Source organism: Mytilus californianus, unplaced genomic scaffold (genome assembly GCF_021869535.1).
Source record: "Mytilus californianus isolate M0D057914Y unplaced genomic scaffold, xbMytCali1.0.p SCAF_7, whole genome shotgun sequence".
Lineage (NCBI taxonomy): Eukaryota > Metazoa > Mollusca > Bivalvia > Mytilida > Mytilidae > Mytilus > Mytilus californianus.
Genome location: NW_026262723.1, coordinates 82,612,280 through 82,629,500, shown reverse-complemented (window position 1 = coordinate 82,629,500; position 17,221 = coordinate 82,612,280). Strand labels below are relative to the sequence as shown.

Sequence of the window (17,221 nt, the reverse complement as noted above, 5' to 3'; positions counted from 1 at the left end):
ACAGAGAAAAAGTAAGAGAGCATGGTGCAATCAAAATCCATAAATACATTAAGAACAAACAACACAGTTGTAAAAACAAAAAACGTAGTATTCGACATTTATCCCAACACAACGGGATCAATTTAGTTCTTGAAACAGGTAGGAAAATCTTGCTTCCGTGTTGTTAATGACAGATGAAAACTTGTGTTAAGGAGGACGGGATTATTGCTTATGATAACTGAAACATACTTGTGATGATCTCTGTAACACAGATATTCCAGAATATTCAAATTTCTCCAACAAAACGTCTTCAGCTTTACTATCGAACTACTGGAACAATAGCTTCAATATAAGCAGCGATTCTCAAAAACTTTCAAAATATCATAAAGGAAATGCAAACCATGGAGTACGGACCTCCTTAAGCTGGATATATATCCTCTATATATATATTCCGCAAGTTTATTGTTTTCTGTTTGGTAATAAATTATTAATAAGATCTATTTTGTTACATCTTGTGATCCGTTTATTTGGCAATCGCCAATGGCAGTCAGTAGGGTTTAAGAACATCAGTTGTTCGACCCGCTAGTCAAATGCGTTTTGTTACAATATACTTTTTCACTCATTTGGTCTTTTGGAAAATGTTGTTTGTGCTGTATTTAGACCCCTCTACCAAGAAATTAGTTTTACATGCACAGGTATAAAAATTGCGGTTTTTATCAAACGCAATCATAGGTTTGAACGTTGTTTTCAAATTAGACTTGTTTATATATATACATATATATGTATATAATAATTACGTCTGAACCAGTGACAACTCTACGATAGATTTTATCCATCGGATCACCAGTGATGGTGATACAAGGCTGAAAACACATTTTGTATAGATAATTCGTCTGAATAACAGCCAAACAATGTTAGATCTGTAAAATTGCGGAAGCAAATATTTGTTCTTCCCTGGCCGGGATTCGAACTCATATATATATATATATATATAGCTGCTGCTCAAATTTGACAGAACGGAAGTGATCCAACTCATTTTAGTTCTCAATAATTAAAAAAAACAGCAAATGTGAAATCATATTCACTGAAATCTGGACTCCTAAAGTAGGTAAATGTATTGGTTATTCAAATACATGTCGTTTTGGTTTAATAGAACATTATATTTTTATGTTTTTGTTGCTAGGATGTTCAGTCTTCATCGGATTCCCAGAAAGTAGCTGGGCAACTAGTTCAGATGTGTGCTCTCTTCCAGTGATAGAAAAGATAAACACCACTGTCATATCTAATAAATCATCAAATTACATGGATTATAAGAAAGCAGAAAAAGCTTGGACTGGAACAGTAATTAAATACACAAAATGGGCTGCGTTTATAGGTATATTCCGTATCTGAATTACACCAGTAGTGATTATTATCAAAAAAAATGCTGAACACAAAAATTAGTTTTGAAATCCGGAAAAATTAAACATTTGAGTTCAAATAAAAGAACATTTAGTTTAGTAGTTTCATTGCCTTATCAAATTTTTCTCTACAAATGAAGATGTGTAATTTAAATATCAAAAGTACTCACTCTGTTACTTCCACACCTGATTTTTTTGTTCCTGTACTAATATGTTTTTTTGTTGTTTTTTTTGCAACGGCAGTTTGAGATAAAACATAGTAAGAAACCAGTTGAATGACTTTAATGCTTTAATTGACAGGATGTGGCAGAAGTTTTTCACCTATGGATTCTGGGATAAGTGTAAAAACGACTGAAGATTGTTTAAGACATTGTACTGATGATGCATCTACTACCTACTTTATAATTAAGGTATTTTTTTTCAATTGCGCAAACGCAAGAAGGTAAAAATGTGTATGCGAGTATGAACAGGTAAGGATATGTTGTGCTGTACAGTATTTGTTTCATTCCTGTTATCCTTTTTATTTATTATTGACCAATCTGGTAAACTTTCAACCACGACTGTCATTATAAGTGACAGTTCCTTAATACAATTATTTTATCTAGTGAATATTGGAATCATATTTAATCAACTTATATGTCGTTTCATTGCTTAAATTTAAGAAAAATAATTCTCAAATCATGGATAGCTAGTTAAGAAGTACATTTGAAATGAAAATTAATCACTGTTTAAAATATGAGAAAAAATATGCAGATTACTTTTGGATAAATCGTAAATCTGTAGTCAATTTGACATTATAACTTCTTTCGTTTTTGTGAATAATTATTTTCTTTAACTCTTTAAAAGTGGTATCTGTTATCCATTGACCTATGGCTTTCCAATGTTTTTTTAATTTCTTTCTTTCACAACCAATAGTAATGCTTTTGAGGTTTTAAATTTAGACACTGAGAGAAGTTTTGTCTTCTCCATAGTATATATTATATTAATATTAATCTGTACTTTTTCAGAGCTCTAGATGCTACTGCCTTACTTATAAACCTGTAATTAACATAGGTGACATAAATGACTGCAGAACAAAATGTAGCAATGCCAGCTACACTCCTTGTAGTTCCGGTCGGTCAGCTCTGGTGTTTACATTTGTTGAAGGTAAACATTAATATTTTTGTCTTACTCTTTTTAATTTTTATCAATTTTACTCGACACTGAAAATCCACAACATAACTGAAAAGAAATTTAATAGCAATACTTTTTTTATTTGCAGATTTAAACATAGAGTCAACAAAACAGTATATAGAAAAAGAGTGTCTAACAACAACCAAAGACAAAAGCAAGTATTTGATCCGTGACTGCAATGCAACATATTTATTTGGATGTAAAAATACGTCATGTAAGTTTTTTTTAATATTTACCCGTGGTAATATAGATCTCATGTATTCAAGTATTAAATGAGTATAGGCTTTCAAATTTTTGTGAATGTTTCTGATGAAAGTAAATCAAAAAAATCGTTCGGACGCAGCGAGTCTACTGCTTGTGATATCATTACATCATTAGTCAGTGCTTCGGTACTGACATGATTTATACTTTTCTTCCCAGTTTATATATTTCGAAATTATTAAGAAACTAAGGTTCAAACTCCCTTAAGCAAGGTTGAATTTAATTGAATTTAGCAATACTTTGTATGCCCCTTTCGCCATATAGCTCCTCGTGTAAGCAGGTATTTAAGCAGTTTTGTCCATCAAGTATTTGGTTTTGAGAGATCCTGATGAAGGTATTTAAAAAAAAAACTTTATATTGTGTTTATTTTTCCATCTACGAAAAGTAGCAAGATATTATCATAAGTTAAGTAATATGTAAAAGTAACAATTCCATGACAGATGTGTCATCATTTTCTTTGTGTGTGCATGAATAAGCGTAACATTTAAACTGGTCTTCACTGAAATGAGTAAAATATCTGTAAAAATCAGTGTACTGTAAGCAATAGACTTTTAAAGGCATGATACTTTCCTGTTTCCGCCCTAAAAACTATTAATTGTAAATTACATCATCGTATCATCATTTGTACGGGGTTGGTAATAAATATAAAAATACGATTTTATTCGGTTAAATTGGCTGATTATTAATTCATTGAATGTGCGTCTAATACTTTTATAATAATTATTGCAGCTGAGTTGATACCCAAGTCATGGTATGAATATCAAGAGTTTTGTTTGAAACAGGGAAGTTCCGTACTGTACAAAAGAAATACAATAGGAAACAAGGCTAAAGCAGGCATTTCTTATTGGACTCCGATTTTTAGGTCACATACCGTGGTTAATGGTAACTTTATTATATATCTTTTTATCTTGATTTGCATATTATCGTCAGATATATTATTTACGCTTTTTTTTTTGTCTGCTCTAATCTGTTCGTTTTATCACATGTTTAAGGATGCACTCTGAGCAGTTAAGTGAAATTGGTAAAATAACTTAAAGCACTTGGTGAGATTGGTCCCGTCATGCTGGTATAAAAAAACTTATTCCTTTTAATCTGATTTGATTGAACTATTCAAAACATTCTTGGGTATTTTTCTGTCAAGTATTTTTCAATGTTTGTTGGTGTTGCCATTAATTTCCAAACAACAAAAAATGCTTTACTCAGATTAATCTATTGTGGTATTTTAAATGATGATTGTAGTTGAGGTAATGCCAATGTTATTCAGAATGTGTATAAGAAACATATATAGATATAAGAAGATGTGGTATATCTTTACTTTATATTTCATTATTTTTTAAACATAAACTTTATTTGGGATAAATAAAAAGAAACATAAAAAATTAGATTGTTCAATATAAGACAGGAATTCGTATAATAATCATCTACTCCAAAGTTTTAAAAACATCTTTTGTATAAGAAAACAAAAACATCTCAGCTGCTCTTAAATCATATTCAGATCCTGCTCAAATGCTGGCATCCGTCCTGTTGCTCATGGCAAGGGAACATTCGGTTATTATAATTATATTTTATATTTACAGGAAAACACACAGGAAAAGAATTTTGTCTTGCCGTCTCAAATGTGGAATCGAAATATTTTATTGTTGAAAATTGTACATTTCAGTTTCCCTTCCTATGTTCAGGAGATCGTAAGTGTTAAGTTCTACTTTTTTATGTTTTGTGTCGTGTTTTGAAATTTCATTTAAAGCGAACAATTTGTGCAATTTTGCGTTATAATTTTGAATTTATGTTGTTCATTTGTAGGGACTACAGATTTAATTCATTAACTGTTTTTTCTAATTCTTAAAAAATGATAAAAATAAAAGTTTAATTTTCTCGTGAAATCATCAATTTACCATTCTAATACAATCATCTAATGATACCAGTAATAATGGATTTCAAGAAACGATCTAACAAGTCAACCCGACGTTAATAGCATACATGTGAGCTATGGAACCTAAGAATTGATAAAATTGTGTTTTATTTGGGAATAATGTTGCAAATGGCCAGTTAATATGCGTATGCTTTACGAATAAAATTATTTCAAAAATGTCTTCTATGAAATAACTTGGAAAATAATTTGCTAATTATGTTATTTATGATCTTGTGATTAATTGTCCTATAAGCTAAACCTTAATCTTTCGAGTTAATAAGGGACAGTTGAGAAATTCACAGCTGTGCTAGCGTAAAGTTTTTACGTACATATTTATGATGTATATCATAACTGTGTAGTGTTGGCAATGTATTAACACCATTGTAATGTAATGTATTATAACACTGAAATACATTTGAAAAGAAGAGATATCGGGAGATGAACAATAAACAAAATTCAATAAAACTGAAATTCTTACTGCAAATATTTATTACTGCTAGAAAAAATGACATAATTTTAATGCACACAACACGCGTTTCTGGACTAATCTTAATTAATTCAAAGAAGACCTAAAATATAACAACTACTTTACATGCGTTCGTATCAAGCTTAGATTAAGCACAATTACATATGAACTGAAAACTGACAGACATATGTATCAGTTCGTTTATGTAAGTACTCTTAAAGAAAAACGTGCTGACTATGCTTTATGTCGTAACATGATATGCCAAAAATATATAGAACAAGTAACACTGAAATTCAGAAATGATAACAGATGTATTTCCAAAATACTTTTTAAGACATACTTTGACAAATAAATTTGATGACACGTAAAACCACTTTGGATAATAATTTGATAAACAAAACTCTTTTAACTTTTAAAAAAATAAGAAGCATAAACCCTCAAGCCAAGCATTGTGGTATGTATATTTCAACTACATAATGTAAGAGATGAACTCTTTATAAATTGGAAAAAGGGTATTTGGAGGATTTATATGACAAAATGATCAAAGAAAATGATTTTCTAGTCGCAGTTTTCATTTTTTTAAGTTGTGTGTGAGATCTTCAACGACTAGTTGGAGATCTAACATTTTGTAGTAAGAACAAATTATTTGCCAGTACTGCTATCATATTCACCAATAAACATTACATTCAAGTCGCATATTTCAGGTTCTAGGCTAATTAATAAATTGGTTGATTAAATGTTGTTTTCTTGCCGTCCAGTTGCACTATTTTAGGCATATTTTAGACGAGTTATCAATAATTACATTACACTGGCTTGCAAAGTCTTTTTTCAAAGACTGAAAAAAGTAAACACAACAAAAGACATTTTAATGTAACCTCTGTTGTTAAAAATAATAATTTTATATCAGTAAAAAGTTTAAATTTTTTTTCTGAAAATACGGACTTTCCTCTCTCTGGCTTTCATCAGCAGTCATTGTGATCTGCAGTGTTAATACTGTATTTTTTTTTATCGTTATATGTATTCCATTGATATTTGAAATATCAAACAAAATGTAGGAAAAGAGAATAGCGTAGCTTGAACAAAATGGTTTTCCATTTTTAGGTTATAGAAATGTTTTTTTCTTGATAATCCAGAAAAAAATATATATATGACACCAAAACGTGCTGAACATATAATATCGATTAGAGTTGAAGAACTATATGCACAAAATATGAAAAATATGCTGTTTACGTCGCTGAGACAGCAAATCAACGACACAATATCTAACAAACATATCAATGTTTTTCAATAGACAGGTGTCTTTGTAATATGTACACCTTATTTAAGGGCTGTCAGAAGTGGTTTGATTGGTATCACATGTTTTTAATTCTTCTCTCAGTTGTTTCGAGTTTTATTTTTCCCTGGGTTAAAATATTTATGAAGCGTTTAATAATAGATACATCATTGCATAATCAAAAAAGTTCAATGTTCATATATATAGATATTCGCCTTACGTGACGAGGTAACACTACGACTATTGAAGTTATATTTTTATATAGCGAATGTGGTCGAGTGGTCCAGAACACTAGACATGGGGCTAAGCGATTGGTGCTGTATTGTATCAAAGGTGTGAGTTCAAATCCCGTTGAGGGACAAAAATTTGTCGGCATAAAAATCTAATTCTAACACTGTTGTGTTTGATTTTCAGACTTATATATATATTATTTCTAAACTATGGTAAAGCTTGGAGCTTTATGTTATCAAGTTTCTGTTATTTGCTCGATCGGTTCTAATTTGACAAATATTTTTTTCTATGAGAAAAAAGGGTTTTAAAATAAGATTTAAACTTTGCATATATTCATTAACAGTTGTTAGTTGAAACAAATAGTATAGAAAGCATTTAATATAGTTTTTTTTACATATTATATCTTCAAAAAATGTAAGTGATCCCACTTACAGGAAATGTTGATAGATAAAGTGTAAATGTAATGGTACTTATATTTTTAGAAATGAAGAATATGATCGATAACAGTAAATCAAATGAAAGGTATCCACGTTACATAACTCTTCCTTTACCTGGTAAGTTGTATCCTAAGTAAATATATAGGAAATACCCAGGGAACATAAAGAATCGAAATTGAAAATGATAAAAACAACATCAAATCTAAAATGGATAATTATCAAAAACACAAACGTAAGTCCGTACAACACTGCATAACAGAAAAATAAAAAAATCGAACAACATGATTTCAATATTTTGTTTTTGTAAAAACAGTTATAATCAGAAAAATCGCATAATTTCCATCATAAGATATATATTCCTTTTCATCGACTAATGTGTTTTAATATCCTTTTGGTATCTTTCGCCTCTGTCTCTCCTAGTAAATAACATGAAAATATAGATTTTCACAATTTTTCAGTTCAAATCCTCTTCATGATTTTTTTGTCTAAAACTTGTCAACAGCAAGGTATTTAGTGTGTCAAAAAGAAACATATATATTAAGGTTTGGGTTTAAGGTTCATTCATGTAATAATATAATCAGTTAAATGGTTTTCCTGGGATGTATTTGAATAGACGACTGCCATTGTCAGTATTTGGTACCTTGATCAGTCAAGTTGCTTTAAGGCAACTACCTTTATTTCTTTCTTTGATTTAAGTATAGCGTTTAATTTTGCTCACCCAACCGCCACTCAAAATTATTTTATAATTTAATCTAAACGAAGGACTGGTGCTCCTTCCTTCCATTTGGCCTGAAGATGCATGCTCCCCAAACTTGAATAAAATATTATATTCAGTTACACTTAAGAATATGCAAATGTCCTTATTCAAAAATAATTTTGTAACACGCGTTTAGTGTTTTTGTTCTACCTCGTCATTCTCAGTTTTAGAAATCTCGACAGTATTTTGTACATTTTTTCCAGTGTTTGTTGCTGGTGGAATTTTCATCTTACTACTTTTGATGATTATTATAGTTCTATTCTGCAAATTGTGAGTATATACTATTACCACAAAAGAGTCATGATTTATATTTTATGAGAGTTTTTTGTTTTAAAAAATAATAATAAACAAAAAAAGAAAAGGTCAGGCGACACCAAAATCATAACATATTGTAAAACAAGGCTCGCAATTAAAGTCGAATCCTCTAGGTTTCAGTTTAGACTACAAATCATGCTTAAACTTGACATGCATATTTTAGGGAAATGAAAAAAAAATAGGTGTTTGATTTAATGATTATAGTATGTTAGTGATTGTACACATAGCAGATAATCGGCTTATGTGGTCAAAGTGCGAATATATTTTAAAACTACTAGTTTTAACAATAAAGTATGCTTGAATGAATATCAATGTTATTCTTTGTGAAATGTGATAAAAAGGTGGTGTTTGAATTTGTGTTCATACTTAGTATACATTTTTACTGTTGATGGTGCATTTGTTAAATACTTTTATGTTCTGTACTGCTACTTGTATAAACCAAGTTTTGCCTTACACGTTTCAGTATTTGCAGCTTTTATTTAAAAAAAATTAATCCATTTAAGTTGCATTTATGAACATAATAATCAACATGTGGTCTTTATATTCAGGTTACTAAGCAAAGACACTGCACAAGTAAAGATTGATTTAAGTGTAGATAATACATGGATGTAGTGTTCTTCACTGTTAACTTCAGCATTTTTGTTTTTACGTGTTATTTTTTTATATCAGGAAAAAGAGAAGACATCCTTTATTAAATTTTTCGAATGAAACGAAAGATGGGTTTCCGCGCGCTTCACTACCACCCAATAAAGTAGGACTCCGCGATACTTACATTGATGCAAGTGACGCTCCTACAAGACCTGGAGCTGGAAGTTACAATGATGTTTATGATGATGTACACAAGGGCTTTATAATCAAAGAATAACTCATATGGCAACCTACCTTTCAGTATATTGATGAAAACAATTTACTGTACATATAATAATTTTGTATTTAGGATGTTTTCATTTTTCCAGTTATATTTACTAACCACAAAGACAAATGGATAGCTCATTAAAAAATTTAAATAATATTTTTTGTTGTTGTCATTATTAGCCGCCAGCAGCCGGTTGTACGAACGTGTCATTAGTCAAATGAGTCATTAAGTCTTCATTAGCCTAATGCATCATAAAGGCTTAATGACCCATTAGGCCAATGCCACGTTCGTACAAACGGCTGCTGATAATAACTAGGCAAATAGACAGGCTTTTTTTTTAAATGTACATGCGATGTAAATCATCAACCAAGAAACGTGAAACAACTTTTCTGTGGTTTTAACAACAACATCATACCGTTCTAAATATTTTCTTTGGCGTACCATAGCTTTATGTTTTCCAATCTTTTATCCAAATTAAATGAAGCATACCCACTACGTCATGGTATTCAATATTTTAAAAAGTATATAATATTATTTCGCTATAAGAACTTTTATTTACATTTTCCTGATTTTATATCTTATAGAAAGCAAATAAGTTAAAAAAAATCTTGATTTGTTCATATGTAATTGGGTTAAATAGAAATCAACTTACACTTTAATATAGGCAATTTTATTTTTTAAATGAAAGATAGAAAGAAATGTTGTTATTATAATAACACCACTTGATTTCTGGACTAGGAATACATAAGATGTCGAGTAAACTTCAATGAGACAGCAACGATATCCGTAAGTCATCTTTATGGCTACATACAGTCTTCAACAAGAGAGGTGTATAATTAACTTTTATCAAATATACATGATTTTAGAGAAAAAAAAACGACATTTTTTCTGTATATTTTTCTGATTTAAAAAAAAATCATCGGTGATTTTTTTCATAAATATTGGTACAAATAATCTTCAAACATAATCAAGCCAAATACCATTTTTAAAAAGAGGGGTCCATGTGCTCGTTTTCAAGTTACTGATTAAAATCAGTCGAAAATGTATCTTTTTCCCAATGTGTCACAGTTTGACGTTGGGAAAAATAACATTTTACGTTAGCGACTTCATTACCTCCTCTGTAATTGTATCGTATGTCCTTAAAAAAGAAATAAGACAACCACTGATGAGGCTCCTGACTTTGAACAGGCATATAAACATGTGGCTGGTAACATTAATTTTATGCTCCGCCACAAAGTGCATAAATATGGCTGCAGATCGAGTTGTGGCTCGTTCCACTGAACACTAAAACATGGAAAATAAGTACAAACTAGCAATCATGTCAGCAAAACTCCCAAAATGATACTCCGCCACATCATACATGAATAACAGTCTATGAATAACTAAGTGAACAACTCCCCCCCCTTTCCAAAAAAAAAACCCAAACAAAATTGAAGGTGCAATTTTATGGGTTATATTCTAAAAAGGTTTGAATAAATTCTAACTTTCTGGGGTTACGGAGGAGTTGTGGATACAAAATGGGTACCCTAGATGAACCAAGATTGCTTAAAGAAAGTCCAAAAGTTATCAGTGTCAAAAACAAAAATGAAGGTGCAAAATGGCATTATAAAGTAGAGATACTGAGAAAATTTCCATAAACTTTAGCGATTTATGAGGAAAGCGGATATAAATTTAAACTGTAGTCGTGTGGATATGACAAAAGTCTATGTCATGCCAAAATGAACCCAAAAAATTCTTCGAATGAAGAAATGAAATAGGTGTACCAGTTCATCTGTAAATAAGATTCTGTAACAGTTTACAAACGGAGGACCTCCTAACACTATATACCTCCCGCTTCAGAAAGCGGAAGGTGTAGGGTTTATAATAAAACAATATTAAACCGTATCAAACAATGATAGCTGTGACTGAAAGCAAGCTCATAGTACTTGATCTACTTAGAGTAGTTATGCAATCATACATGTTAATATCAATGGCTGTATTTCATACAGCAACGTCAAAAACAGTACAGAAAATAAAACGTTGCTAGAACTAACTGTACAGAATTTAAAATGTTATAAAATAATAGAAACAGTCAATCTGCAGATGCACTGATTCAACCAAAATAGTATGCTTTCATGTTCACGAATAACAGCTATAGGATCGTGAAACTTTAGTTCAGCAACATCAGAAAATATGTATAATTTTATTTAAACAAAATACACAAGGAAATAATACATATTTCCCCTGCTATAGATAGACATTACAATTACATCCTTTTCCTGTTTGAAATTCAAGTGATCATTGAATATCTTTCCGATTACACTTTGCAATGAAACTCGATCAGTCATGAAATATATTGAACAATAGGCTCAACAAGTCTATTCACTTCCCATATTTGACATTTCGTTGGCAGAAAAATAAATATGTCTGAAAACAAGTGCTAACATTTGTCCCCGATTTTAACTTGCCATGAGCAACATGATGGGTGCCAATGGTGGTAAAAGAGATTCGTGTGGATTTTACTTGAGTTTTTTATGTGGTATTTGGGGATATTTTTATTTCATGTCTTGGCTGTTCTATATGTAACTGTTATCCTTCTAATCTTATACATTCGGTCGTGAATTAATCATATTATTTGTACGTACCGATTATTAGTTAAAGTAATGTCTTTTTAAAGGGACTTTTAAAGGGACTCTCCGTTTTGAATTTTCCTTGGAATTCGGTATTTTTGTTTTTCTACTTTTTTTTTTGGTAAGATGAGTAACATTTGACAATTCGCTATGATGGAGTGCATAATCACCGGTATGAATTACCAATGGTTTTACCTTAACATCAGCGCAGAGGAGAAGAGACTGCTACCCTTCTGGAGTGCCTAAACTCATCCCTGATTTTTTTTGTCCGTCCATCTTTAATTTTCTTTGTAAAATATTGATTACTTTTTCGTGTTCCACCTTTAGGCTCGGGTGTTGTCTCTTTACTTGGCTTATTGTTTTCGATGTCAACGGCTTCTTATTTTTTCATTACAAAAAACAGAGGCAAACAAGTTAACAACTATTTTTCTTATTTGGTTCTTATTAAGAAGAAAGTTGTGACCGTTTGCTTTGGTTATTTCTATGAAACATGAGGTCCATAGTAGCTTGAAAGTGAAATTCAAGAGATATAAAAATAAGGAGATGTGGTATGATTGCCAATAAGACAACTCTCCACCAAAGTTCAAATAAAGCGGATGTAAGAAATTATAGGCAACCGTACGCCCTTCATCGATGAGAAAAATCCATACCGTATAGTTAGCTATAAACGGCCCCGACATGAAAAATATGAAACAATTCAATTGAGAAAACTAACGGCCTTTTTTTGCTAATGCAAGAATTTATTTTTGACATGAAAAAAACGAACAAATTGAATACATCTTGAAATATAGTTACTCGTGCTTTGGTTACAACTTATACTTAATCATATGTTCTCAATCTAATATTACAAAGTCGAATTCTTGAATAACTTTTATGCCCAGTCACAAAATCCTGCTTGGTTCCACACAAGACCCCGATTACAACGTTGTTTCATAGGTCTCCCCCTTACACATTGATAGAAAACATTGTTGTCACATGTATCTGCATAGAATGCTCCATGTTTACATGGCATTGGACCTAAAAATGAAATATAGTTTTACAAAATTTTGATACAATCTTAATCATTACTAAAATACATCCACGGGCATTAATTGATATTATGTTAATTTTCAAAAATGGCGTTGTCAATTAAATAAGAACAGAGGTACAAATAGTAATGATTTAATATACTAAAAGAAGTAACGTTAAATATTTACGGTTAGTACATTGTATTTATGCTTAATTATGGTGTCATTGACTCAATTTCTGCAGTTTTAAAATCTTTGTTACTTTCAGTTTCGATAGTGTGCGTATTTTGTTTAAGTTTTTTGTTTCTATATTTTTTATTTATGATCTTTTTGCTAATGCAAGAAGTTAACTGTGAATGCTCAAAAAAGTATGAAAAAGTCAAATATGTGCTCCAAATTCTGCTTATTTTATTTAAATTTAAAAGGTTACAAGAATAATGTATTCTAAAGACAAGTTTAAGATGTACATTATGTAATAAATAAATTACATAATTTTATGTCATTTCATACTTTATTAAGCACAAATTACACCAATAAGAGGGTAAATTGCATAATAACAATTACAACAATATAATGGTGACATTACAATTACATAAAAAATAAAATTAGACTGTTTAATAAAGGATTCTAAAGATTTCACTTGCTGACTAGTAGTTGGATTAATAAAGGAGCCTAAAGATTTCACTTGTTGACTAGTAGTTGGATTAGTTACATAAGAATTACGGCTCATCTAAATGACGAACAAGTTTCGTTTTACCGCTTATAATGCAAAAATATGCATCAATCGAAAATATACAAAACAGACATAGCAACGTGATTAACGTTAAAATATTGTATAGAATGATTATTAAAACCACTAGAAGCCAATTGTTCTTTATTGAGATTTCCTATGTTTTTATTTTATTTATCGTTTAAAGTTTATATATTTAGACATAAGCATACACTTTGGGTGCAAATTACAACTTTTTTTAACACAATGGACTTCGGCGTCAGTAGTATCCTGCGTATGGCATATATTTTTCATATTAGAATTGTGTAGTAATGTCTCCAACTGATTAATATAGCTTCAGTAAAAGAGTTCATAAAAAGCGCTAAAAAGTTCAATATTTAATTTAGAATTTAATAAGAGACCTTATATTGTCGCTTTTGAAATTATTCATACTTTTCAAAATTCGGACGGTTTAGGGCTTGACGCATTTTATGTAATCGTCTATTGATGGAGACTGCGATATGTTGACCTCCGGGTTTCTCTGGGTGTGTGATGATGTGTTAATGTCTTATTTACAAAAATTATAACATTAACTGGCACTTGGCCAAACAAAGATGAGGCGATTTACTTTTTGTTGACGCTAGTTGTTTGAAAGATGAAATGTGTCAATGCTTCCAAAGTGTAACTCCAACTTAAATATAAAATCCATAGAATATTAACTTGATTGAGGATGACCAAATACACCTACAAATTAAGAAGAGCTATACGTTTGACTACAATGTATTCAGTTGTTTTTACGAGTTGTTGAAGGAAGGTACAGATGGACGGAAAACACTACATACATGTATTTGCTGGTATATGTATCATCAGTATGAGTGGAGAAGTATGAATATGCAGCCACAATGCTAATGGTTTGTAAAACACTGTTTGGTAGAAGGCATTCATCTACATTCTAACAAAATATAACGGTCAATAAAGTATAGCAAGTTTTAAAGGATCATGAAAAGACCATCTCACCATTTATGCCACATTTAACAGATTGTTGAGTCGTTGTTTTTCTGGGTGTTGTGGTTGTTGGTCTTGGTTTTGTTGTCGTCCTGGTAGTTGTTGTAGTTGCTTTGGTAGTTGTAGGGCGGGCTGTAAAAGGACCAAATGTAGGTCTTATTGGTGTTAGGGTTGTCGTCTTTGAAACAACGTCGTTAATTTTTGACAATAATGGAAATCTGCCATCACCACAATTATCAGCAAAGTCGTCCATTCCTAAATCATCAATCATTACTCCAAGCAATTTTTCTTGCAAAATGTACTCAATCTGGAATGAAATCATAATTTACAATAAGTTTTAATTTCATGAAATTATGGCGATTTTAATAATTTCATTTAAAAATTTACGATTTCACACTAAGCCTTATTTATCTATCATATATTCAACTTTTTATTATTTGAATTTCACTTCTGAATCTAAGAGGATTTTCATTCATTATACATGCAGAAAAGGTAGACTCGCATATTTGGCATTTTCACCATTAATCCATTATTCCTTGATAAGAAAGATTTTATATCATTTAATTCCCAGTTCGCACGTGGTATATGAACACATAAGAAGATACGTAAAACTAAATGAATAAAAAAAGAATCAGCTAAAAAAATGACAGCCGCAGAAACAAATGATGTACAAGTATATTTGACATTTTACCCTTACGAAAAATTACAAATAAAATCTTTACTATTGACATTAACTAATTTCTACCTTGTCCTTACAGACCGTAGAACAATTAGGCTCTAAATCTAGATCTCACCTGAATTAAGCAAGATTTCAAATATTTTGTTTAAAGATATTCTTTTGGTATCTTTCACCTCTCTTTTATTCCCTAATATGCGGATACCATAAAATAGAGAGGAAACGCAGAGAGGGGGTATTATCCGAATCACCCTCTTTTCTCATTTACCCTCATCTATTGTTTAAAACGATATCATATCTGACAGCTTAATTGCAAGTTATTCATTTGAAAATGAAATTTTAAAATTTTTAAATTTCAATCTAAGGAGCATTACTGATAAATAAAAATTTCACATTTTAGTTCATCTCATACTTCAGATACATCAAATTTATAATACATTAAAGAAAGTATTTTCTTTTTATTCTGTGATTTGGGATGTTTCTAAAATCTTTGAACAACCAAAATACTTTTAAAACAGGAAACAGTTATCCGTTCTTTTCCTATGTAATTACTTATCAATTATATAAAGCATTTTCTGTGAATCTAAATTTGCCAAACACTTAAAAAAAAACATTACGTGATCCGACATAAGAAGGACAACTTTTAATCTTGCTGTGATTTTCTAAGTATGATACATGCTAACGTTTTAAAAACAGCGTATCCTTCCTTAAGGTTAACACATAAAAAGTCCTTAATTTGTTTTTTTCTCTTCTTTTTAAATTATTAAAATATTTTATTAGTTAAAGAAATATGCACCACCTTCAAAGCTGAAGAGAAACACATAATTTATTACTTTCTAATAAAATATAAATTGGCAATGCTATGGGTAGTAGATAAATGGATTTTTTGGAAACTGGTCACTACTCTGGCACATGATCCGATTGGATCACCCGGAAAAATCACTTAACCGAAATTTAGAAAAGGAAATTCCGGCCTGTTTTTAAAACAACCGGTACTCAGAATCATAGGAAGGGAGAGGCCAAATAAAGCAGTTGTGTATTGCTAGAAAAGTATTCATACTGGATTAAAATAGGGACATGTTATTATTCATTAGAACGCAATTGATCATTCATTTTCGTCATATTTGGTGGGTTTTTTTAAACCAATGAATTATTTGTCATTCCTCTTATAAACTTTAAGCATTATTGTCGTTTTCAGGGCTTAAACTTTTATTGCAATTGTAATGACGCTTCTTGTTAACCTGTAATTGTACGACTCATTAAATTAAAGGCATTAGTAGCTATTGTCAGTCCTGATAAATACAGCAGTATTCATCTCAACGCTGGATGTAAAAATACGGTATCATTTCACAATACTCTCTGTTATGGTGTTACCTTAATAAAAGACAGTTTAATACTAAACATTTAGTCTTCAATTACTAGGTTACTTTGACATATATACTATAAAAATAAGTAGATGTGGTATGATTGCCATTGAGACAACTCTTCACCACAGACCAATGCAAATGACATAGAAGTTTACAACTATAGGTCACCGTACGGCCTTCAACAATGAGCAAAACCCATACCACATAATCAGCTATAGAAAGCCCAGAAATGAAAAATGTAAAACAATTCAAACGAGAAAACAAATGGCCTGATTTATGTACAAAACAGTGAACGCAAAACAAATATGATATACATCAATTTGAAAAGAAGACTTTTATGAAAAAAAAGTTATTTACAGAATTTCAAAGGGGGGAAACGTACAATTTCACAGGCCTTACCTTTCGTTGTACGCTGCTCATATCATCATACCCAACCCACTGATTAGAATAATATGAATGAGGTACGCCTTGTGTGGTGTCCATAACTCGAGTCCAGTAGCTACCAATATTCTTGCAAACCTAAGAAAAAAATATCTTTAGCTACCAGTATAAAAAAATCTGAAATGACAAGTTATGTGTAGGATAATAATAATGATTTTTATGATGTGGAATTACACACTCTACGTGCGTGCTAGTGTGTGTGATTGTGTATTTTTTAAAACAATTTCATGTTATAAACTAACGGCAACTTATCAATTCTACAAAGCAAAAGTGTTCGAAATCCTCTTTGCAGTAGTTTAAGGTTGTATTGTAAAGATTGTATCTTACATTAAAACTAAACATAAACTGAA

The 17,221-nt window shown here is 30.7% G+C and overlaps 2 protein-coding genes across 9 annotated transcripts in view; one reads left to right on the top strand and one right to left on the bottom strand.

Moving 5' to 3' along the window:
- The window catches only part of LOC127709319 (uncharacterized), a 143,684-nt gene that overhangs the window by 54,307 nt on the left and 72,156 nt on the right, over nt 1-17,221 (top strand). For 3 of the 6 annotated variants that reach the window (XR_007985591.1, XR_007985592.1, XM_052214788.1), the window contains 2 exons: nt 8,090-8,156; nt 8,750-9,213. Coding sequence is in view for 4 of the 6 variants with exons in the window: in XM_052214788.1 (XP_052070748.1) it covers nt 8,090-8,156; nt 8,750-8,813 (131 nt within the window). In the remaining 2 variants the exon portion in view is untranslated. Of the gene's footprint in view, nt 1-1,162; nt 1,355-1,679; nt 1,790-2,386; nt 2,526-2,640; nt 2,767-3,542; nt 3,696-4,390; nt 4,499-7,174; nt 7,247-8,089; nt 8,157-8,749; nt 9,214-17,221 lie in introns of those variants that run through there. The other 3 variants (XM_052214786.1, XM_052214787.1, XM_052214789.1) reach the window with 2 other exon arrangements.
- Nucleotides 12,413-17,221, bottom strand: part of LOC127709317 (acidic mammalian chitinase-like) — a 109,544-nt gene continuing 104,735 nt past the window's right edge. Inside the window, exons 15-17 of one of the 3 annotated variants that reach the window (XM_052214780.1) lie at nt 16,830-16,949; nt 14,400-14,694; nt 12,413-12,683 (exon numbers count right to left, since the gene is read on the bottom strand). In XM_052214780.1, coding sequence (XP_052070740.1) covers nt 12,538-12,683; nt 14,400-14,694; nt 16,830-16,949 — 561 coding nt within the window. In that variant the 3' untranslated portion in view covers nt 12,413-12,537. The remainder of the gene's footprint in view (nt 12,684-14,399; nt 14,695-16,829; nt 16,950-17,221) is intronic. The other 2 variants (XM_052214778.1, XM_052214779.1) reach the window with 2 other exon arrangements.